General features: G+C 40.9%; 1 protein-coding gene across 2 annotated transcripts in view; it reads left to right on the top strand.

The window, feature by feature from the left end:
- GABRB2 (gamma-aminobutyric acid type A receptor subunit beta2) overlaps nt 1-24,675 on the top strand; it is a 245,246-nt gene that overhangs the window by 88,138 nt on the left and 132,433 nt on the right. For both annotated transcript variants that reach the window (XM_084637283.1, XM_084637282.1), the window contains exon 5: nt 8,192-8,412. In XM_084637283.1, the coding sequence (XP_084493409.1) occupies nt 8,192-8,412 (221 nt within the window). The remainder of the gene's footprint in view (nt 1-8,191; nt 8,413-24,675) is intronic.

The raw sequence follows: 24,675 nt of genomic DNA, 5'->3' as shown, positions 1-24,675 counted from the left end.
TTGGTACTGGGTGTCTAGGGTTCAAACCCATCTGACAAACAAGAAGAATGTTAGCTGTGAACATAAACGGCATGGAAGTCTGTTGCAACACTCAGTAATGTGTGGTCCTTAGTGGTATGCTGCCTTAGGTAGATGCCTTTTGCCTGTTTTTTGCCCGTGTTTGCGATATGGGATATTTATGGTACATATTTTCTGGAATAACCCCTCATGGAATAAACATTTGGGTTATGTGTTGGAATCTGTTGCTTTTGGAAGAATCATAAATGTGCTTCAGACCATGCAATTCCCGTTTAGGAAAGTGATGAGTTACCTTTTAGGAAGCTTTAGGAATCCAGTGCAGGAGAAGAGGCTTTGAAAGACCAAAGATGTTCAAATCTAGCTCTATCAAAGGATTTAGATATTGACTGAACACTGACCATGTGTATTTGAACTAGAGAGTCACTGACTAATATAAGTACCTTTTGAAATGACATGCATTGGTAGAATTTACATTGACATTTGCTTTGGAATATCCGTTGACACAAAGCCATTACATAGACAATACCCTCTACTCTTGTATAGGTCACTGTTGGTCTCTCTGAAGCTTCAAGGTCATGCTTTGCACTGTGTTCTCTTACCCTCAGTCCCAAATGAGTAGTTCTGATCAACAGGGATACTCCGATTCTTGGTTTCAGAGTAGCAGCCATGTTAGTCTGTATCCGTAAAAAGAAAGGGAGTACTTGTGGCACCTTGGAGACTAACAAATTTATTAGAGCATAAGCTTTCGTGAGCTACAGCTCACTTCATCGGATGGCTTTCAAAGGAGGTCAGGGACTGGAAAGGATTCTCAGTGGTAGGTCCTCTGCTATAGAGGACCTTCCTGAAAGAAATCTGTCAGAGCCTCTGTATCTTTTGCATCGCATTGTATCTCTTCGGGTTCTGTATTTGTTTTTTCTGTGACATTGGGTTGTCACACATACTGGTTAGTCCTCTGAGAAAACTGGCCTCTTGTCTGTTAAATTGCCAACTATGTCTGCTGAAGGAGTGGAATGATGCAAATTGTTTGCTCCATAAGTAAATGTTGTATTTTTAGTTTTCTTTTATTAGTAGCCTTTGAATATGTCAGTGATAGGGCCCCTTATAAATGCATGTAATAAATAAATTACAGCACACAGCAATGTTCAGCTTCAAACATTTTCCAAAAGAAAGCATCTGGCTTTAAATCTCATGGTGGGGACTGAAATAAACTTTTTATTTTTACAAATTAGGGATAACTGGGAAATCTGTGTGAGATGGACCTAAACCAAGCCACAGATGAGTTTTTCAGTCATTTCTAATGAGAAGAAATAAATAACTTATTCTCCTTCCTGTTGCTGCATGTTTTATTTATATGGCTTTACATTTTCCTCATACTTATTTATTTTTCTCCTCCTAAAATAGTTCAGTTGTGTTGTTTCAATAGCTGTGCAGTCCCCTAATAAAGATGTAAGTCAGTGCTTTTATTATTGTGAATTCTGTGTTTGTTGAATGTAGAAGAAAAAGAATAAAGCTTTAAACGTTGTTGTGCCTAGATTTGAACGTCCTCAAACTCTGAAGAACTTCAGACCAGGATCCAACCTTTGCATCTGAACCCTACTTCAGTTCTCAACATTCCTGAAATTTAGAAACTTCCTTGTCTGTCTTGGGCCCTTCTTGATTTTAAATGTTAATTATTAATTGATTATTCCTGTGTCAAGTTAAAGCCTTCTCCCTCCCACCCCAATATTTTATTTAGTTTTTGTATTAAAAAGCATGCAACATACATTTGCGTATACAAGAGTCACACTTTACTGTTAGATGAGAAAGTTAATTAATAGACAGTGATCAAACAGAAAAAGTCACAGTGTTTATCCTTGATTTTTTTACCAGAAGAATAAATAGATAATTAAAGTCTTTTGAATTGGGATCACCCTTATCAAGAGCCCATCACCCATGTGTCCCATACTTGGACACTTATTTAAGGTGGACATCTCAGAAGCCTTAGAATATATTGCTGTTGACCGTCTGGTACTCTAGCTGTAACCAATTTCCGGCTACATTTTATGACATATCATAATGACGTATGGCTTTTGTGGGTAAATTGTGCTATGGGTGCAATAGTTAAAGACTATTCACCATATATTTAAGGCTGGTCTTGTGGTTAAAAGCACAAGTCAGGAATCTAAGACAGATGGATTCTGTTTCTGGGTGTGCTTCAAACTTTATATGGAATATACAGCAAGTCACGTGACCTTACTGTGCCTCAGTTTACCCATTTGTAAAATGGAGATGATAATACCTAGCTGCATTCTCAGAGAAGATTATGCCAAAACAATGGCTTAAAGAGAAGATGATCTGGTGTAATAAGATTGTTCATTGAGCACAGCTTTTGGCACCAAAAACGTTAAAGCTAGTAAAAGCCATATTTTATCACAGCTGTCTATCACAAAAATCCCAGAGCTTTCACAGGCAGGTTTCAGGCCAGAACATGGAATGGAAAGGGTATTAGTTAGATCTGTTGATAGATACATCTCTCTTCTCTGTTGATGGGAGGACGATATCTGTTCTTATGTTATTAGATCTTTCTGTTAAATTAAATACCATTAATCTCATCTAGAAAATGTACCAGAGGATAATTGAAAGTACAGAATTGGAGGAGTTTCCTTCTTTTCAGGTCACGCTCAGAGTGATGACTGGCAGTTTTTGCTCTGCTATCAGATTATGTGTGTGTGGAGTATCTTAAAGTGCCATATTATTGCCCACTGTGGCCAGGTCATTACGTGATATTTCAGAGCACAATCTTCTTGCCAGTCACAGATAGAAGGTGTTTTTCAGCAGCTGTAACTATTTGAAAGTCCAGAAGGAGATTATGAAACAATTTGTCTGTTTCAGGGGAGACATCTTTATTAGGGGGTGATGGTGGCTAGTCCTTCAGAATGCAGCCTCCTTACCAACAGCATCACCTTTGTCTTGCTTAAGTTTTGTGTCAGCAGCTGCCTTTCATCCACTTGTTAATCTTGACCAGGTCCTGAGATAGCTGGATGGACTGTTATCAGTGTCCCCAGTGAACACAGAACAGAGAAGGGTGTTATCTGTAAGTTGTTGATATTTGTGACCATGAAGTCTCACAGTTACTTCCAGTGATTTCATTTGGATAGTGGAAACTGATCTTCATCAATCATTAACTTGGCTGACTGTAACATGGTCTATTTGTGAAATGCTTTGTTATGTTCTAATGTATTTATATTAGCAGCAGTGAAAAGTTTCTCCAGATATCCTTGCAAAAGTTAATGACTGTGGCCAGGTGATAGCCATATTAATGCTCATTTTAATACACTAATCACTGAATTTTTATTAACATAAAGAAATAGTTAACTTCATTTTGAACTTGCTGTTCTTATGATCTTTGTGTATCTTGACAGAAACAAAAAGCTTACTTAGGATGAAACAATGGGACAGTAATGAAAGCTGTGCAAAAGGCTTCATATGTACTGCTCACATGCTTAACGATGTGCATGTGTTTGTGTACTTTACTGGATCAGTTTGCAGAGCTGGGAAAATGGTGGGCCTCCAATCCCACAGCCTGTCTCCCTTGATCCCTCCTCCCCTGAAATCCCTGTGTTCCCAAGCAGCCCAAATCGATCCAAGAAAAATCATGGAGACATCTAATACATGAAAGAGAAGGGCTCAGGGTTTGTTGGGAACGAAGTGGGAAGGCAGGGAGGTCAACAAAATCAAACCTATGTGAATTGTTTTATTTCTAACCCTTACAAATTCATTAGCAGGACTAGAACTCTCAGCTCTAAAAATAGCATTTTTGTTTGTTTTTTTAAGAATTATTTATGGGAGGAGTTGATTAACTGGATTGAAAACAAGCTTCATGAAAGTTAGATGAGCTATCCACTGTATGTGCACATGCACAAATAATCTGTGTTGGCTATGCATATGTGGCACATATGCACAGAGACAGAAATGATTATTCATTGAGCCTTGGTTTCACATTTCACTCAACCCATTGTAATTATTGTTTTGTGCCAGGCTTTCTAAGTGCATTGGCTCTTGTTTCACCTACACATTCATTTTTACCTCCTAACAATCCTTACCTCTATTTCATGTGAATTTTTCAAGAAGTGACTGCCTTTTTTTATCAAAATCCTCTTTCCTGTCCTCCAGTTCCATCTAGTTCTCTGTCCATCATTTGTTCTGTGAGGACAAAGCATTTGCATGCCATTGGAACTCTGCCCTTGGGGCATCAGGGAACTCCCTTATTAACAGTAAGATAAAGACTTTTTTTCTTTTTCATATTGCTTCTAGCTGAACATGTTTGCAATCGCTTTTAAAGTGTTATATGCCTTGAGATGCTCACATGACAGACCTCTTTATAACCAAGACTCTATTGTGCATTTGATTTCCTTACTTCTGTTTCAGTTCAGGTTTTAAAAATAGATTTTTCTCTCTTCCTTACTGAGCTGTGAATTGTATCTTATGTGACTAATGAGCTGGTGTGTCTACATATTTGGATATGCTACTTAAGACACCTTAAAAGGTCTGATTTTCTGAAAGTGAGAACTCTCATTGCTATCTAAAAATGATCCCTTTCAAGTTGAGCATCCAAAATCACTGGTCACTTTTGGAAAATTCAGTCCTTTTGATTAGAGATAGATCTGAACTACAACACCATATCTGAACTTCTCTGAAATTTGGAATTGCTTCTGTTCTTCCAGTTTACTGCTTCTCTATATAGTGCCACAGTGTGAAGTAGGGGGTGTGTGAGCTGTAGAGTGCTCTAACTGCAGAGTTGCTCTCTAACTGCCCTGTGTAGATGCTGTTGGCAGGCTCTAAAAGGTACCTAGTTCATGTTGAGAGAGCCCCATTTCAAACTGGATTATATTAATGCTCACTTGGATAGCATTTGGAGCATGCCAGCAGGTCTATGCGGGGCAGTTAGAATACCCTAGAAAACATGCCCCTCTAATTTGCACAGCAGTACCATGTAGACAAGCCCCCAATGGCATGGCCCTGTCTTTCTGATCCAAGAGCTGCATCAGAGCATCAACTCCAAAGATTTTGGAAGTTTGGAGTTATTCAGATTCCAGGTTTTCAGCTCACTAGAGGAAGGCCCATCTCCTCTATTGATACATAAAGAAGGAAAGTTGTTCTTTGTTAATGTTGGTAGGTAATTGGCAGGGAAAGATATCAGTACGAGTAGGCCATAATTTAGAAAATGCATAGAATTCACTGTCCCTGATTTTCTAAGGGCATTGGAGGAGAGTTAGCCATGGCTCATAAACTTAAAAATGGGGTGTTATGTTACTGTAATGAAGATAATACATTTTCTTACTGGCAATGCATAACTGAGTAGCTTTTAATGTCTGGTTATGGAACAAATTTTGCAGATCTGTTAGTAGACAGAAGAATAAAATAGTTAACATGATACTGGAATCCCATTTTTAAGGACCTGAATCTTTTATGGTGAACTAAGAAAAACATTTGATTTTTTTTAAAGCTTTTTCACATGTTATATCATTAAGAAACTGTATGGATAGGTTTAACATTTTTAAAGGGAAACATATTTTATAATAAAATTGTTGAAAATTCCTTCTTCACTTACCTACTTGCATGGTCCTTAGTACAGGAATGAGTGTTTCCATTATTATAAAGGGTGCACAGGAAAATATTTCTTGTTTTCTTTAGGTGTATGTGATTCCAGCAACAGGAAAAATATAAAACCCTGACCTAAGGTTTTAGGCTAAAAGGTCTGTTCACCTTTAAATGTAAAATGCAGAGGGAAGAGGACTGTATGAAAGTTTCACTATTCCATTATATGTGGAAGGGAAAGCAAGGCTATTAATAGCTTTCTGAATCAGAGCACACTTTTAACCAGACTGGGAAGAAAGACTAAAAAAAGCATTTAGAAACTCTCCTTGATGGACTCTGCTGGGAACAGGAATGTAATCATTCATTCAAAGAGAGTTTCTGTCCTATAGAGAATGTTTCTTTCTCTTTAGAAAAAAGTGAGAGTTTACCCTACCTCAAATACATTGACTTGTGCACTGCAGGAGAAGCAGGACCAGCTAACTTTCAAATATTGTATTTTAAGCATCATTCCACTAGTTCAGTGAGTGGAAATGGAGGTTGAAAAAAAGCAAAAAAACTGTTCCTGTCATATTTTCAAAATGCATGTATTTGCATGTTGACCAGTTTTTATAATCAAGTCAATAATTGCACCCACAAACCTGATCTATGTGTGAAAAGCTTAGCCAAGGAAAATGTCTGGTCTAATGGTTCAAGCCTGGGATTAGGAATCAGGAAGTCAGATCAGTTTCATTTACAGTTCTGCCCTGGCCTTGCCGTGTAACGCTGAAGAAGTCAGTTAACCTCTTTGTCTGTTTCCCCATCTGAAGGTGGGATTTCTAGAAATGTGAAGTATATTTTTTAAATGTGAATTTTGGGGAGTGCCTACATCACGTGTGTATTTTCACGTGTCCTTTGAAAGCTTGTCCCTTAAACATAACGCTGGAAGTGGCAAGTGTGGGCAAGGGAAAATGTTAATAGACCTCCATTTTTGTGTTTTGTGAGGAATTATTCTTGCCTGTTCTGTCATAGAGTGTGCCTGTGAGTATTTGAAAAGTGAAATCTCATGCACCCCTGACAGTCCTGAGAGAGGTTAATTTCAGGGCTGCTAAGTTACAGATAACTTTACTAGGGAGGTTCAGCTGGGGTGGGGGGTGGAATTCTTTCCTCTGTCTACTGTGGTACTAGTTTCCATTCTCAACTGTATTCTCTTACCTTCTGGACAATAGTTGTGAAGAGTAGTTAAAAAGTAAATTAACTGAGAATTAGTACAGCAGTTTGCAGAGTAACTTGTGTTTGTCCAAGAGTGTCTCTGAGTTTCTCTGTTAGCAGACAAATAGTGAAAGTTAACATGTGAGGCATAGTCACAGTAAATGATCACTTATTCAAAATAAGATAAGATTCATATGCCCAAAACTTTCTCAGGCTGATGGATAGCTACAAGCTCTCAGAAAATAATAAATTCTCTGGCTTCCGGGGGTGTTCATAATCAAAGCAGCTTTAATGACTGCATCTACTAAAAGGGACAATAATCATATTTCTTAAGCTAACAATTCTCACGAAGCAATGAAGATCATATTAAATGACAATACCCAAACAAAACACTGTGAGCCTTATTCTGATCTCTTAGAAAACAGAAGTTATGCCATTGTGCCTCTTCGGGTAGTTTGCAAATGAAGGCTGCCTGTCTCTGGTTTAATTTTACAGTCATTATTCCATCCCTGGACAGTCAGAGAGAGACTGTATACCTGTACTAGGTTTTGTCTATGGAGTGAAAAGTTTTATGTTTAATATAATATACAATATATAATTAATATAGTTCCTCTTTTGTTTAACAATTCATAGTGATACACTTACAAGTATATCTCTGCTCAATTATCAAAAGACCAGCACAACTCCAAAGTATTCATTAAGAGCCTGATTCAAAGTCAATTGGTTCCTAAACCTACAAAGACATATACATGTGTTCAATGTTATATGCTATGAATAGTCTCATGGGACTTAATCCATAAAATTAAATATATAAATAAGACTTTTGGGGATTGGAGCTAGGAGTCTTTCTTGTTGTTTTAGTCCCCTTAATGAAAGCTAACAGGGTCACATCGTTTTTCATGTAGAAAAGAATGCCAAAAAGGCTGAGTGTATTTTTAGGAAGCGTTACAGGAACTGATTCTGAATTGACACATTCCTTGTTACACCACTGAATTCAGCAGAGACCATGGGATAAAACGTTAACACATAATTTGGCTCAGATTCCATGTTTTAGAATTTCCTGTGTTCTAGAACACAAAGACTTGTAGACCTCCTTGAGTATATGTTTCATAAATTGTAGACAGACTTTAAACAGCAGTGTTAAAAAGAGTTAAAATTTTAATAGGCCCTCAAATTCATTTCGATAACATTTGGTAATACCCAAGTCTACCTTTATTCCAATCCCTATTGTTAAGAGTGTATGTAGGCTTTTCTTCTCTATATACACATAAATAAATGACCTGTGAAAATACAAAGCTGAAGTTTCTGTGCGCAAGTGGTGCCACAAAGTATAAGCTGTGTTTGTCGTATATGCCTACGTATATAGTCTGTTGCGTTGCAAATAATGATTCTGTTTTTAATATTGCAGGACTATACTTTGACAATGTACTTTCAGCAAGCGTGGAGGGATAAGAGGCTGTCGTATAATGTAATACCTTTAAATCTTACACTGGACAATAGAGTAGCTGATCAGCTTTGGGTTCCTGATACCTACTTCTTGAATGACAAGAAATCATTTGTACATGGGGTCACTGTGAAGAACAGAATGATTCGTTTGCATCCAGATGGAACAGTCCTCTATGGTCTCAGGTCAGTGACATCCATTTTTAACTACATTTTAAAATCAGTTTCAAACAGAAAGGTACTGTACGTAGATCTTCACTACCCATCTGTCTCAACTGCTGACATAGTGCAAACAATGTCATCTTCTTAAATGTTTTAATAACAGATAAGACTATAAAAGCCTTTTTGGATAAACTTTGAGGATTAAGTGTCACATTTAATAATGTTCTAAGATGTTTGTTTTAATAACATATAAAGTTATACAAGCTTTTTTCAATAAACTTTCTGGATTAAGTGTAATTTTCAGTAGTGCTTCCTTAAAGGATTTGAAATAGAAAATATCAAGTGGAGGTTGGGGGGGGGGGGAAAGGGGGTAAATTCATTGTGTTAAAACAATCCAGGTGCTACATTTTATAAATCATTTTTGGGATGAGCTGCTAGGAATGGGCTGCACTTTCTTTTGCTGGTAGAGAATTTTCTCCATTTTCCTGAGGTGCAGCTGGACTTTGAAATATTTCTTCTGTGTCTTTTACGTTGTTGTTATATGTGATGTTAGGTGGATATGCTGCTAAATGTGTCCTCAGTGGTATCATGGTAAAGCAGTGGAACAGTCTAACTGTACTAGAGGAAAGCTCAACAATTCTTTTTTCATGGCTTGTATAGAAAACAGTTCCTGAAAATGGCAATTTAAAACTACAAAGCTGGTAATGACCTGAAATGATTGGAGTGTTCCTGCATTACAGTGTGACAAACTTCCTACTCAGATCTCTCAGATGTTGCCCTGCCCTCAGCATGTACTGAACTAAAACAGATGGAGTTTAACTTTGTTTCTACAGACACCTTGGGTTCTTGTTCTGAATCTTTCCTCCCTCCCCGCTTAGCCCAGAGTGTTAGTGATGAAAAGTAGTTACTATCTAAGGAGTATTCAGAGCCCTGTGTGAAGTAAGTTCCTATGTTCACATCACAAATGCCTCTAATTATTGGCGCTCTTGTTGTCAGTCTCAGCAAAGACATCCAGGATTCAATCGATCTGGAGATTCAATTACCTGTTTGTGGTGGCCTCCCAGATATTGCTTTCGAGGCACATTGGACAATGTGGGGACTTGTATAATCCATGTTGTCTTTTCTGTACTTTGTTGATAAATGAAAGGATTCAGTCTTAATTACTGTGAATTTGTCTTTGTTTAATTAATAGAAACAAACAAAACCAAAAAACCCCTACCACCACCAAAAAGCCTCTTTGGATCTGGATCTAAGAAGGGAAAGGAATCAATATAGACAGCTGTTGTGTGGGTACAGTTGTGCTGACTACTTACAAGTGATATAGGTGGTTTGTGGTGGTTGCTTTATGAACATTGTAGTTAGCATCCATCCTGGTATTGTGCAACAAAATTTAAATTGCTCTTGGCACTCATTACTGGTATCCAATTCCTTTGTTTTCTTATGAATGATGTCATGTTCAGTCTGGACATGTTTGACTGTAGCAGGTCAGAACGAGTGGTTTTGATTAACAATATTTATTATTTACATACTATATGCTGATCTGCATAATGTGCCACACTATCCTGTTCTTGCCCCCAAACACAGTATAGGTTGTGTTCATTGTAACAGCAATGCTTCAAGGAACAGATTTAATCTTCAGAAGTTTGGGAGGTGGAGTGGGAAGAGCATGTTACACAAATTGGAGGCTGCTTCAGCTGCCTTTGGTGGCTTGAAAGAAGGATGGCCAAGCTGACATGGCATGATGTGAAGTAGCCAAGGTTGGAAAGCCTCTTACGTGTTTGTTTAAAGTGGACTAAACACACACCTGTTTTCAGAGAATAATATGTGGATTCCCAAAAGAGAGCAAAGGGATGAGGATGGAACTAGAGAAGCAGGATATGATATTAAAAGGAAAGGGGAGCAGAGACAAGCTGAAGCTGGACTGGTGGTTAGATGGCAGCCTGTCAGAGTTCAGGGAACAATCAAAGTCCTTTGCTTTTTTTGCTTGGAGTGCTGCAGAGGCAATGCACTCAGCCACTTGCTTGAACTTGGCTTGTATTAACCATTTCAGGCTGACTGAAGGAGCAGCATGAATGGGTTCCAGGTGGAAGGTCAATGCCATGCTTGCTTATGAGTGATTGGGAGTAACTGGAAAAAATAAGAGGATCGGAGGAAATGCCTCTCACCCACAAAAATAAAGGATGTAGAGAAGAAAAAGTAGGCTAGAGAGAGAAATGCAAGTGAGAGCTGGAAAAACACTGCCTGAAATAAGGGTATGGGGGAGTTGATAAACTTACAAAGTAAATACATACAGGATAAACAATACATAAAAGAAAAATTGAATAAGAGTCCAGTGAATGTATAGATTTCCAAGAGGGTGTGTGAGGTGGCAGGGGAAAAGAGTAAGTGTATTGATGCTTTGGGGGGAGCTTGAACTTAGAACAGATAGATGGTGAATTTCCATTTGTTGTCAGCTTATAGCTATCATGACTAGGAGTGTGCACCTAACTTATTTGTTCTGTACAGATATGCTGCTAAAAAAAGAAGTGGTGTGTACCTGTTTACTTTTACTGTTTACTCTGAACTTGAATGTATGCAAAAATAGCTTGCCACTTGAATATATGCAAAAGTAGCTCCACATCTGCTTAGAAGTATCTACTGTAAGTGTCCTGGCCTGAAAAATATTGGGGGCATTTATGTTCCTTCCCCCCCGCCTTCATATGCTGGCTGATATTAGGTATGCAAGTGACCCTTGAAATGTGGCTTTTAGTAGTATAAAACTTGTTAGGTTTGCTGAGCTAACTCACTGATCTATCTGATCTCCAGATCTCTCTGTGCATTACTGTTCTTGAAAGTAACTCTGTTGGCCCTGAAAATAGTTTAAAGATTTCCCCCTGAAAATGAAGGCAATTAGTTAGGTGCTTTTAAGAGCCTAACTTCAGAGGCCCAAGTTTTGAAAATTTTGGCTTCACTGACTTTCCCAAAGCCATATAATTAGCGAGTAACAGAATTGGGATTAGGCTCCAACTTCTCTTGGCTCCCAAGCTCCATGCTTAGTTCACTACATGTCACTGTCTCTTGTACTACAGTTTCAAAGTAAAGATTAGTATTTTACAAATATAAAGAATCATTATTCTAGCTACCACAAAAAGTGATCCCAATGAGATATGTGTGTCGATAACAGAAGTGTGACCTGCATGAAATTATACTTTAGCTTTGGGGGAATGTGCGTTTGTAGCTGCAATGGCATATCATTTCTAATGCAACATGAACTTGTTGAGGCAGTTCCATGAAATCTTTTAAAGTTCAGTCCTGGTTTTTGCTGACAGAAATCAAAGCAATTTATTTCACGTCTGGAACTTTAATGCAGACCAGGTATTGCCTTGTGAACTCTAGAGGAATAATTTGTCATGGGTAAATTCAGGGAATTTAATTGGAATTATGTTGTCTGATATTCAGGTTCAATTATGCCACCCAAAAGTCTCTAAATGCTCGCACATTATAGTTAGTTAGTAATATCCCTGCTGTGTTTTGTGCATGAGAACAAACTAAGATTATGCTTTGGAATCACGGTGGGTATTGTGTTACTAGGTAGTAATTTTTTTGTTGTTTTGGTGCTTTGTTGTTGGGGTTCTTTGGTGTTTGGGAGTGTTATAAAATCAGAGAGGTTTTTGGTTCTTGGAAATAAAAAACATCAAAAACAAAAAATACAAGGAGGATAAAACTTCTTGCTATGCAACAATGAAAGTCTAGTAAATTTGTGTCTTCCCCTGGAAAAACACATTCAGTATTTAATATTCTAGGGTTGCAAAACCCATAATTAAGGCTGTACCACAGTTTACAGTTTAACAGGATTGTCATAAATATAAAGGGAAGGGTAACAACCTTCCTGTATACAGTACTATAAACTCCCTCCTGGCCAGAGGCACAAAATCCTTTTACCTGTAAAGGGTTAAGAAGCTCAGGTAGCCTGGCTGGCACCTGACCAAAAGGACCAATAAGGGGACAAGATACTTTCAAGTCTGGGGAGGAAGGTTTTGGTCTGTCTGTTCTGTGTGCTTGCCAGACACAGATCAAGGAAGCAAGCAATCCAACTCCATTAGAATTAGTAAGTACTAGCAAGGGAATGCGTGAGTTTATTTTTGTTTTGGCTTGTGATTTTCTCTGTGCTGAGAGGAGGGTGTATTCCTGGTTTTCTCTTTGTAACTTTAAAGTTTGGCCCAGAGGGAAATCCTCTGTGTTTTTGAATCTGATTTCCCTGTAAGATTATCTTCCATTCTAATTTTACAGAGGTGCTTCTTTTACCTTTTTCTTTTTAATAAAGTTCTGTTTCTTTTAGAATCTGATTGGGTTTTTTTTTTAGTGTCCTAAAAAAACCCAAGGTTGGTCTGTGCTCATCTTGTTTATTCTCAAGCCTCCCCAGGAAAGGGGGTGTTAGGGCTTGGGGGGATATTAAGGGGGAAGAGGAACTCCAAGTGGGCCTTTCCCTAAGTTTGTCTAAATCACTTGGTGGTGGCAGAGTTACCTGATCCAAGGTACAAAGGAGAATTTGTGCCTTGGGGAGTTTTTAACCTAAGCTGGTAAAAATAAGTTTAGGGGGTCTTTCATGTGGGTCCCCATGTCTGTACCCGAGAGTTCAGAGTGGGGAGGGAACCCTGACAAGGATTCTTAAACCTTCATATGGTTTTGCAACCTTAGAATATTCTACAAAGCAATGATAAACTAAACATAAGATTTGACTTTTTCAAGGTTTCTGACTTTTTCTTGGCTTTTTCTGAAAAGCACCTTTTTTTGAGGAAAACTTAAAAAAAAATTCTTTGAAAATGAACATTTCCTGAAATGTCCATTTTGGCAAACCTTCTTTGTTTAAAAAAAAATTGAATGAAAATTTGACCAACTCTAATAATGTATCTCTGTCACACCAGCTTCATGTTAGTGTAACTCTATTGCCTTGGGTAAAATTAGTTCTCATTTACATTGGGACTAGAGTAAAATCATGTCTCTTGTACTTGATAGTGTGATCAACAGTATTTTGTTTATCTTTACTTGTTAACTTAGGCCCAGAATCTTCATAGATTCTAAGGCCGGAAAGGACCATTGTCATCATCTAGTCTGATATCCTGTGTAGAACTTCCCCAAAATAATTCCTAGAGCAGATCTTTTAGAAAAACATTGAATTTTGATTTAAAAATTCTCTGTGATAGAGAATCCACCACGGCCCTTAATATATTGTTCCAATAATTACTCTCACTGTTCATAAAATTGTATGTCTTATTTCTAGTCTAAATTTGTCTAGCCTAAATTTCCAGCCATTGGATCATGTTATACCTTTCTCTGCTAGATTGAAGAGCCCATTAGGAAATATTTGTTCTGCATGCAAACTACGGCCCACGAGCCGTTTTAACCCAGCCCGCGAGCTCCTGCTAGGGAGTGGGGTCTGGGGCTTGCCCTGCACTGGAGCTCCAGCTGGGGTGCAGGGTCGGGGGCTGCACCACCCAGCTCCTGGAAACCATGGCATGTCCCCGCTCTGGCGCTCCAGCCGAGGCACCATGGCCCCGCTCCAGCTCCTTCATGCTCCAATGGCCCCACTCCAATGGCCCCCTCCGGTGCTCCAATGGGAGCTGCAGGGGCGGTGCTTGCGGATGGGGCAGCGCGCAGAGTCACCTGTCCGTGTCTCCACGTAGGAGCTGGAGAATGGACATGCTGCTGCTTCCAGGAGCCGCTTGAGGTAAGCGACTGCTTGGACTCTGCACCCCGAGCCTCTCCCCACGCCCCAACCCCCTGCCTCAGCCCTGATCTCCCTCCTGCTCTCCGAACCCCTCTATCCTAGCTGGAGGACCTTCCTGCACCCCAAACTCCTCATCCCTACCTCCACCCAAGAGCCGCACACCCCAGCTGGAGCCCTCACCCCCCACACCGCACTCACCCATCCCATCCCCGAGTCCCCTCCCACACCCTGAACTCCTCATTTCTGGCCCCACCCCAGAGCCTGCACCCCCAACCAGAGCCCTCACCTCCTCCCGAACCCCAATTTTGTGAGCATTCATAGCCCGCCATACGATTTCTATTCCCAGATGTGGTCCTCGGGCCAAAACGTTTGCCCACCCCTGTTATAAACTGTAATGAAGGCACCCCCTTAACCTTCTCTTTGTTAAACTAAATAGATTGAGCTCCTTGAATCTTTACTATAAGGCATGTTTTTCTAATCCTTTAATTGTTCTCATGGCTTTCTCTAAACTTTTTCCAATTTATCAATATTCTTGAATTGTGGACATCAGAACTGGACACAGTATTCCAACAGCAGTTGCACCAGTACCAAACACAGAGGTAAAATAACTTCTCTACCTCTACTTCAGACTCTCTTTTTACGCATCCCAGGATTGCATCAGTTCTTTTGGCCACAGCATCAGACTGGGAGCTTATATTCAGCTGATTATCCACCATAAAATCATCGGGTTAGAAGGTTTTGCAAGGGTCATTTAGTCTAACCCCCTGCCAAGATGCAGGATTTGTTGTTTCGAAACCATCTAAGAGAGACTCCCTGCCTACCCCTGCCCCACGCTGCTCCTGGAAGTGGCCAGCGTAGCCCCATGGCCCGGGGAGCAGGGATCTCCCACCGTGTGCTGCTCCTGCCTGCAAGCACCGTCCCCATAGCTCCCATTGGCTGGGAGAGTTGTGGGAGCGGTGCTTGCAGAAAGGGGCAGTGCACAGAGCCATGTGCCACCCGCCCTCCCCAGGGGCTGCATGGGTGTGTTGGCCCCTTCCAGGAGCAGTGTGGGGCCCAGGAAGGCAGGGAGCCTTCCTTAGCCTCACTGTACCTGCCAGGGAGCTGCTGGAGGTAAGTGCTGCCCGCGGGCAGGCCGCACTCCATCCCTGAGTCCCCTCCCAGAGCCAGCACCCTGTACCCCTTCTGCACCCTGAGCTCCCTACTGAACCCCAAGCCCCAGCCCTGACCCCCCTCCCGGAGCCAGCACCCTGTACCTTTCCTGTACCCCGAACCCCCTACTGAACCCCAAGCCCCAGCCCTGACCCCCCTCCCGGAGCCAGCACCCTGTACCTTTCCTGTACCCCGAACCCCCTACTGAACCCCAAGCCTCAGCCCTGACCTCCTCCCAGAGCCAGCACCCCATACCCCTCCTGCACCCCCAACCATCGGCCCCAGCCCTGACCCCCCCTTCCAGAGCCAACATTCTGTATCCCCTCCTGTACCCCAACTGTCTTCCCCAGCCCGGATTCCACTCCTTCATCCATCCTTGCTTTTGACCATGACTCCCAAACGTTTTTCAGAGTCACGGCTTCTCAGGAGTCCTTCATCCTGTAAGTATGGTGTACATTCCTTGTTGTCAGATGTATTTACATTTAGCTGTATTAAAACACATATTGTTGCTTGATCCCAGTTTATCAAGCAATCTAGATCGCTCTGAATCAGTGGCCTGTCCTCTTAATTATTTACCAGCCCCCAATTTTTGTATCCTCTGCAAACTACCGGCGATGATTGTATGTTTCCGTCCTGGTCATTGATAAAAATTTTAAATAACATACGGCCAAGAACCGATCTATGGGGGCCCACTGGAAACGGAGCTGCTCAATGACAATTTCCCATTTACAGTTACATTTTGCAGCTATTGGCATTGCAATATCAATCTGATTTAGGAATCTAAGTCTCATTTTCAAAAGGGATTTAGGCACCTAGGAGTCTAGATGCCGAATGCCTAAATCCTCCTAAGTTCCTAAATGCCTTTTGAAAATGAGACTTAGGTTCCTAAGTTAGTTGTTTGTTGCAATGTTGAGCACAGCAAGGCCTAAATAAATAGCTTTAAAAATCTGGGCTCTAAAGCTGATATATAGTTTAATCAGATGGAACATTACCAATACTTGGCATTTCTGTAGCACCACTTACTTGATAATCTCCAAGAACTAGATTGTTCTTATTGGATGAAGCCATGTGAAATCCCTATTGGGTAGGGAATGAATGCAGAAAATAGACCACACTTTGAAGCTTGCTGTCTCTCACAAAGTTCTGTGTGGTTAGAAACGTCAGATATCTTTAACAATATGGTACCCAAAATACACTAGGAATGTTGGACAATAATTATTTTGGGCCAAACACTGCAAACTGCATGCAGTCCAGAGTGAAGAGATGCCCTTCGTCTTTGGAGCCAGGAGAAAAGTTTTGCCTCAGGTCTGATACCCAGTGGAAGCATACCCATTGCTACCCTCTTCAGAGGTGCTTCTTGCTATCCTGAGCTAGTATGGAGGGAATGGGGACAGCTCATGGCCACTCCCTTCCTTCCTCCCTGCCACCTTTGTGGTGGACTGAACCCCTAAGTGTGAACGAAGGCAGCGGCCCCAGTGTGTGCACCTTCCTCAAGTGCAGGAGCTGCACTTGTGGCTGGCCCTCATGCAGCTATGCAAAGGGCAGATAGAGTGAGAGATGAAGGGGAGCTTGCTCAGATATGGTTCCAGATGGAAACAGAAAAGAATAAGAGAAAGAGAGGTCTAGCTTTCTCTCAGTGGATGAACCATACAGAGTCCATATTGCCTTTTAATGTAATAGTCAGCTCAGAGCCTCCAGCCCTTGGAAGACTGCCAGATCAAAGTAATCAGCTCTAATAATAGAGCAGTGCTTAGGCCCACTCATATGAAACAGGGTCCTAATCATGTAGTTCTTGGTAGGGGGTGAGGGGGGAGAGAGAACCCCTCCCATTTCAGTCAGCGAACTCAGGTAAAGGCTCTGGGAAATAGGAAACATAACCCTCTCCTCCTTGCTAATAAGAAACACCAATAAAAAATAATAAGAGATAAAGGTAGTTGGGATTATTATTATTTATTATTTATTACTGTTTTCTAACATCTATGATGTGTTAAGGTCAAGAAGAAAATACAAACATGTAAGGGGTTCACAGACACAGTTCCTTTTATTTAGGAGTCTTTTTTTTAATCAATTAAAATGTATATGCAAATCAATTCATACGAGATATTTGGAGGAATACAATAGCTTATATAATTGCTAACCATCATGCAATATATTTGAAATATGCTTTATGTTAAGTTTGTCTCTTGTAAATGTCAGTGAGGTAAGGACACTTTTCAAAGACCAGAAATGTTAGATGATAGAACCGTATTTCTCTCTCTCTTCCCCCCCCACCCCCCGCCCCACCCTCCAACCCAGGCAGAGCCTGGCAAGTGAGCACAGGGACTGCTGCTCCCTGCATCCCTAGAGGTGCAGCGTATCCTAAAGGAGGCAGGGAGGAATGGGATGAGGAGGGTTTATGAGCTGCCCTCCTCCCATTCTTCACTGCCATACAGGCATTTCAAATGTTCATAATTACTCTCAGGTAAACCATGTGTATATTACTAGAAACTTCACTATTAAAACATCTGTTTTTTTTATTAATGATTATTGGACATTTTTCCCCAGGTAAAGTGTACAGACTCCCCCCCCCCCCCCAAGCAGGGCCGGATTAACTATCCTGTGGGCCCAGGACTATTAGAGTTTGTGGGGGCCCTGTATACAAGTCTTTTTCCTGGGAGGGAGTTTGGTGCAGGAGGGGGCTGGGGCAGGGGATTGAGGTGCAAGAGGGGGTGCGGGGTCTGGGAGGGAGTTTGGGTGCAGGAGGGGATTCTGACCTGGGGCAGGGGTTTGGGGTGCAGGAGGAGGTGCGAGGTGGCTCCTGGCTGGTGGCACAGCAAGACTCAGGCCGGCTGCCTGCCATAGCCCCATGCTGCTCCCGGAAGCAGCTGGCTCCTAGCACGTCTTTGTGGCCCTTGGGGGCAGGAGGACAGTGTGTCTCCGTGTGCTGCCCATGCCCACAAGTGCCACCACTGTAGCTCCCATTGCCAGGTTTCTGGCCAGTGGGAGCTGTGAGGATGGTGCTGGGGGCAGGGGCAGTGCATGGAGCCGCCTTCCCCCCCACTAGGGGCCACAGAGACGTGCTAGCAGCCAGCCGCTTCCGGGAGCGATGCGGAGCCACAGCACGCAGGCAGTGTGCCTGAGTGCCCCGCTGCGCCATGGGACTTTTAGCAGTCCAAAGTTGAGATCACTGCCTGTGATTTATTTTTGCGGGGGCCCCCCTTGAGCCAGGGCTCTGGGCTGCAGCCCCTAAAGCCCCTGCCTTAATCAGGCCCTGCCCGTAAGACTCATTTGACATCCTAGTTACAGGTTCTTTTCGTTGTAATCCAGAGTGTGATTAGACAGTCAGTGCTCAGCTTCAGTCTTCAATGTCTTAACAGTCTTTTAAATCAAAATTACATTAAAATGTTATCTAACGAATTAAAATGAAAGCAAAAATCTTCCAGGACTGTACATTTTAATGCCTGCTTATTATCCATTTGTATGCATTCCTGCATACATTGCTAGTGTTCTGAAAATTGTTGATGCTTACATTAATGTACTTGATCTTACCTCTTGTCCACTCATATTTGCAGTGACATTCCTTCACTTTAAGATGCATATTCCTAAATTTGGGGGAATGTTTTTTTTTTAAGTCTGAACTCTTGTTTAACAAAAATTGAGCTTCTGTTAATTCTTGTTCATTTAAATAGATTATCTTAATAAAAAGGCTTTCCAAGTCAGTTATGAAATTGCAGTTGCTCTTCAGCTTATCAAGATAGCTCTAATTTTGAGGATATAAATTTAGCTCTCCTACCATTTCCCCTTCTTTTAGTTTGGTCCTTGCCTTTTGGTCCTTTGATGCTGTTCACCTTTGTTTTTCCTAGTAAGACATGTACATAGTATTGGATCATATGCATGTCACATCTAATTATATTTAACTTTCTTAAGGTAAATTTCAGCAGGGATCAGGAAGCAGTTATGTAATCACCTGACTTGCCCTATCACTGGAAACAAGAGAGAAAAAGATGAATGTAGACACCCCAGATTTTAGTAATTTTATCCTGTCCCTAATGTATTTTACCATAGGGTATTAGATAAGGACTAAACCGAATTGTAGCAAAGTGTTTGGCAATGTGACAGAGAACCAGTGGGACACTAGCTGGCAATTAGCCTTCTAAAATAATTACTGTATTCACATTTCAAGAGAAGGAAAGGAATGGACCCAGTTTCCTCATACAAGTTATAATATTTTAACTATGTGATAGTGGTGTAGCCATGTTGGTACCAGGCTATTAGAGAAATAAGGTGGGTGAGGTAATGTGTTTTACTGAACCAACTTCTGTTAGTGAGAGAGGCAAGCGTTTGAGCTTACATAGAGCTCATCTGAAGACCTGAAGAAGAGCTCTGTGTAAGCTCAAAAGCTTGCCTCTCTCACCAACAGAAGCTGGTTTAATAAAAGATATTACCTCACCCAAATTGTGTCTCGAAGTATTTTAACTGTCATTTTTTTAAATAAAACATAATGTCTGATGAAAACAAAAAGCAAATGACATTACAGTACCATGGGTCGTGCAGACTAAAATAGAGTCTGTTTCCTAAACAAACAAGGTCAGAGGAGGTAAGAACAAATTAGCTTTGAAAGAGTTTGTTTTCATTAGTGTTTGTAAAGTTTTAGAAGGATGATGCTTCTGTGCATAGTGAAAATTTAGATGGATCTCAGACAGTGTTGAGGCTAAAAGAAATAGAATGTGTCTGGGGATACTTTTTTTTTTTTTTTGTGATTTTCAAAGTAGTCGCAATAGACAGGATTCCCCTTCCCCTTTTTTTAACTGCTTGTCTACTGCCTGGTTTGCATGGTACATCTGGCAAGAAAAATCTCCTCTGCTGCCAAATATACCAAGTACTGCATGTCCTGGTGTTTTATTGATTTGTGGGGGCATCAATTGAGCATGGTGACAAGGGAGCTGGAGTGCAGAACCACAGTGAAACAATTAGCAATCAATTGATGTAATGGTTTTAAACAGAGAGATTGTAAATTGAACTTGGTACAAAGAGCTCAATTGTGTGCTGTAGATATGAAAATTAAATGTAATGACTATATTGAAGCAAACATTCAATCAATAAAACATGGCAGATCTTTTAATGTATTGAAACCTAGCCAAAACCAAGTTACGTGACATATGTAAATATTAATGTACTGCTTTGTCGAGGTTTCCATACATAAAATATTGGCCATATATGATACCAGTAACAGAAACAGCCGGTAGGGTCAAAAGTGTTTGTCATTTCATACAAAAAAAATTGGGTAAGTATCCTTCTGCCTGATTCTTGCCCTCAGAACTTTACTGAAATGCGTCTCGTATCTCAGCAGATTTGGCAAGCTTTGCTGAGCTAGTGGGTAGCTTAAAATCTTGTGTGTTCCAGGAATTCTACGTCACTGGAGGGGTCCTTACATTTCTGTGAAGTTTGTCTGGGTCAGAATGATTTGATGTTTTATAGCGGTGGTGTTTGTGAATGACTGAATGATCCATCTGCCCAGAGACACTGATGGATGCATATTTGTAAATAAAAAAAGAAAGAAAAGGTGCAACACCAGTCTTCCTTGGGCAAGGCTTTTTAGCAAGAGGAGTAAAATGAAGTAGGTCTCCATAGTTTTGTCAGAAATGAAAAGAATTCTCCTCTCAGTATTTCATTTGCAAAGACCTAACTTACCTTACTTGTAAAGATCCAGTTGTGAATTTCCAGGAAAACCAAAAACGATTCTTAATTATTTGAACTTAGTCAAGCTTTATTGAAGCTTTACAGCTCCTATTCAGGTGCAGAATTATGTGGTTTATTCTGCCTTGCATTTATTTCTGGCTACTAATATTTAGTTACGTGAATTGAAGTTATTTCTACTTTCTAGATTTTGCTTCCTTTTCCACAACTCCTAATCTCCTCTTTTAAGTTAATAATTCAAATATTTTTTGCTGTATAATCAACTTGATCGGCAATTTAACTTCTCATATACAGCTCATTATCTGCAAAATCTGACAGAATAAAAAGCAGCCCATTCCTGAGTGCCTGTTAAACCCTCAGAAGGAAGTCCTAATTCAGAAATGGCTAATTCAGATTGTTCACATCAGATATTATTGGGGAAAAAACGATTTGGTCTTCATATTTTAATAACAATAATGGCCTCAGCAGCTGTAGCAGGAAAAACAGCTGTAAAAAGTGCGGCAATAAACATAGTCTGTTGAAAACAGCTTTCTGCCTCTCAGCTGGAGATTTGTATGCAATACTTTAACCGTGCTACTGATGAGAAATAACGTTATGTCATCAGTCCCTGTTTTGAACTTCAGATTGCCCAAAACTGCTCCGGTGGAGACCAGATAAAACTTAAATACACACCCTATTTTTGCACATCCAAAATATACTCAAAATATCTGGTCAAACATTTTTCATTATGAACTTTTTTAATGAAAAATGGCCTTCAATTTTTCAAAGCAAAAATTTTCTCAGCAAATATTTACTCCTTTTTCAAATTTCCAGTTATTTGGTATTTGTTGGGTTTTTTGGGGGCTGGCCAAAAAATTTCAGCATTAATTAAAAAACCCCAAAACAACAAAAGACCTTTCGGTGTTTTTTGTTGGGGAGGGAGAGAATAAATATAGGGAAGTATGTTGTTTGAATATTAATCTCAAAGACCCAAAAACCTTAAAAATGTTTAATGTTGATCAGTGAAAAAGTTTATAAACAGTGATAAATAGGTTAGGGGATATTTAAACATTTTATTTTATTACTCGACAAACACACAAAAAGCATTTATTCACATTAAAAATGTATTGACTAAACACAAGATGGAATAAGAATTCAAGACAGGCATTTATATTGAAACTGTGGTTGAGTGATTATGCAAAACAAACTTGGTCAAAACCTTAAAAGCCTTTCTCCTTTTCAAGGCAAATATCTCTCTCTCTTGGTTTTAGAACTCTTTGGTTTCTTTGATGAAAAGGAAAGAGTTAATTTTATTCTCAGTCCTGATGTGAGATGGAGTTTACTTATCCTGTTCTTAACAAACAGACACACACAAGATGGAGGAGAGACTGGCTAGAAAAGATGGGTGAAATACAGTCTTTGCTGATGTTTTTGGAACACTGGACCACTAGTTAGTTATTAGTGGATGCTTTTGGCTGGCAAGATGACCATGACGTCTGCTGCTTGGATCTTGGTTTACGATCTGGTCAGGGATGTCATTTGATTGGATCTTTTCTTAGACAAGGCAGGCTTGGATGAATACAGCATAACACTTCAGGATTCAATGAAAAACCAAGGGAGTGAGAGATAAGATAGAAGGAAGGGTGGGGAGGAACAGGAAGGGGAAATGATGCAGGATCTTATGTGCTTCTGCAGTGCTGGCAATTAGGTATCCCTACTGATAGGCTGAGGATTGGATGGCATGATAATGGGATAATTTTCAGCACCCAGAGGTGAAAACAAAGCTCCTTGAACAAGATTAAGGCCACTCAGCCTTCCTCTCAGGACAAAAATCCTTTAGATATGTTAAGATGAGATGAGATGCAGTGCTGGCAGTTCGGGGGATGAGCTGGGATGCAAGGAGGGACAAGAGATGAGAGAGAGAGCTGAACTGAAATGATATGAACTGAGCATGTCTTTTTTCAAAGTCTCTTTTTAAGAAACCCAGAAAGGGGGAAAGTGGGCATCATAGTTCATCCCTGACATTATTTTGTCTACCATTTAAGCCTAATATCTGTTATCCCCATTTTGATCTATTAACTTCTGGTTCCGCATCTTCTGTTTTTACCAAGCGTATCAGCAGTCCTTGGATTATATCAGTGTGCCCTTTTTGGTTCAGACTAATCCAGCTTCTTTGTCTGGTTCTTATGCATTTGTTACAACATTCAGCATCATAAACAACTTACAATAATCATGACAAATAAGTTAACATCTTGTGAACACTCACATACCTTTTACATTTGAGCTTACAATAGAGATACATTGTGTAGGCCAATAGTCACAAGAGGTACAACAGCACAGCTGTGGTAAGTTACTGTGATCCCTAATTTTCTCTCTAAATATTGCTAAGTAATGCTGCCAGTATTCTTGAGAAACATCCTGCATGATTTTCATGATAGGCATGAAATATAGCTGATTTCAGCATCAGCAGATCGCCACGTGGCTGCTGAGGGCCATAAGACACTGAATTTTATCAGTGCATGTGAATGGTGTAAACACCGGTGCTCAAACTTCTGTTCTTTGGCAGTAAAAACGTATTTGAAAGTGGTTTACTATCTTTGGCAGTATGACCCCTTCCTGCTGCTGTCACAATGGTGTCACTTTCTAGCCCACTGAGAGTCACACACACATGAATTTTAATTCAAATGTGTAAACGGAAGGTTATAAGTGGTAACAAGTGTTTCATACTATGTAACCTTTCAGAGGCCTATGTTGAACAAAATAAGTGCAGTTATCTTTTGAAGGACAAATTTTACATTGCCTGCAAGGTACAGCTGTCCCCTTTTTACAATGTATATTTCTTTTTGTTAGCATTTTTACTTAGCATACGTAAAATTATAGGAAATTGGTCCTAATGTCTTTTCTGATATGGTAAGAAGAATACACTGAAGCATTGTGAAAGCTTTGTGGAAAAATGTGTTTGAGGGAGCCAAGATGGCTTTGAACCTGAGAATTTCAGCACTGCAAACAAGTGCTTTTCCATCATGTTAGGAATGTACTTTGTGGGGTACATTTTCAACTCCTGGTCTCTTTATGCACCTATATACAATCACCAAGCTTTGAGGTGCCAGCAACTGTGGAAGTGCTGTCAGAAGTCTCCACACTTGCGTGTATAGGTGTGTGGTGGGGCAGCTGCCCCACCCCCACGCGAGATAGGGCTAGGGCAGGCCAGAGCGGCTGCTTGGACTGGCAGCCAATCAGGGAGGGCTTGAGGGAGAGCCAATCAGGGTCAGGCTCAGCCATATATAAAGACTGCTGAGCAGAGTAGCAGGATAGTTTCTCCCAGATCTTCAAGGGAGAAGGTCTGTCTCCTGAGGGAAGGAGACCAGCACCCTGGACAGCGCAGTGCTGGGCAGGCTTTGGGGAAGCTGAGGAGAGTTCCAGCCCAATACCTGCCAGGCTACGGGCCCTGACTGGAAGGGCCTAGAGCAGGGGTCTCAAACTTGAATCACCAGGAGAGCCACATGAGGACTCGTACGTTGGCCGAGGGCTGCATCACCTGCTGCCCCTGGCCCCCACTCCACCCCCACCCCTGCCAGTGGGATGCAGCAGGGGGCTCAGGGCAGGGGGTTGGGGTGCAGGAGGGAATGCACAGTGCAGCAGGGGGCTCAGGGCAGGGAGTTGGGGTGCAGGGTGTTGCAGGGTGTTGGGGTGCAGGCAGGGAGCTCAGGGCAGGGAGTTGGAATGCAGAAGGGGTTTGGGTTCCGGCCCAGCGCCGCTTACCTTGAGCGGCTCCG

The sequence above is a fragment of the Lepidochelys olivacea genome (assembly GCF_965140295.1).
Source record: "Lepidochelys olivacea isolate rLepOli2 genome assembly, chromosome: 8".
Classification (NCBI taxonomy): Eukaryota; Metazoa; Chordata; order Testudines; family Cheloniidae; genus Lepidochelys; species Lepidochelys olivacea.
The sequence above is the reverse complement of the archived record's forward strand: the minus strand, read 5'-3'. Positions and strand labels throughout refer to the sequence as shown.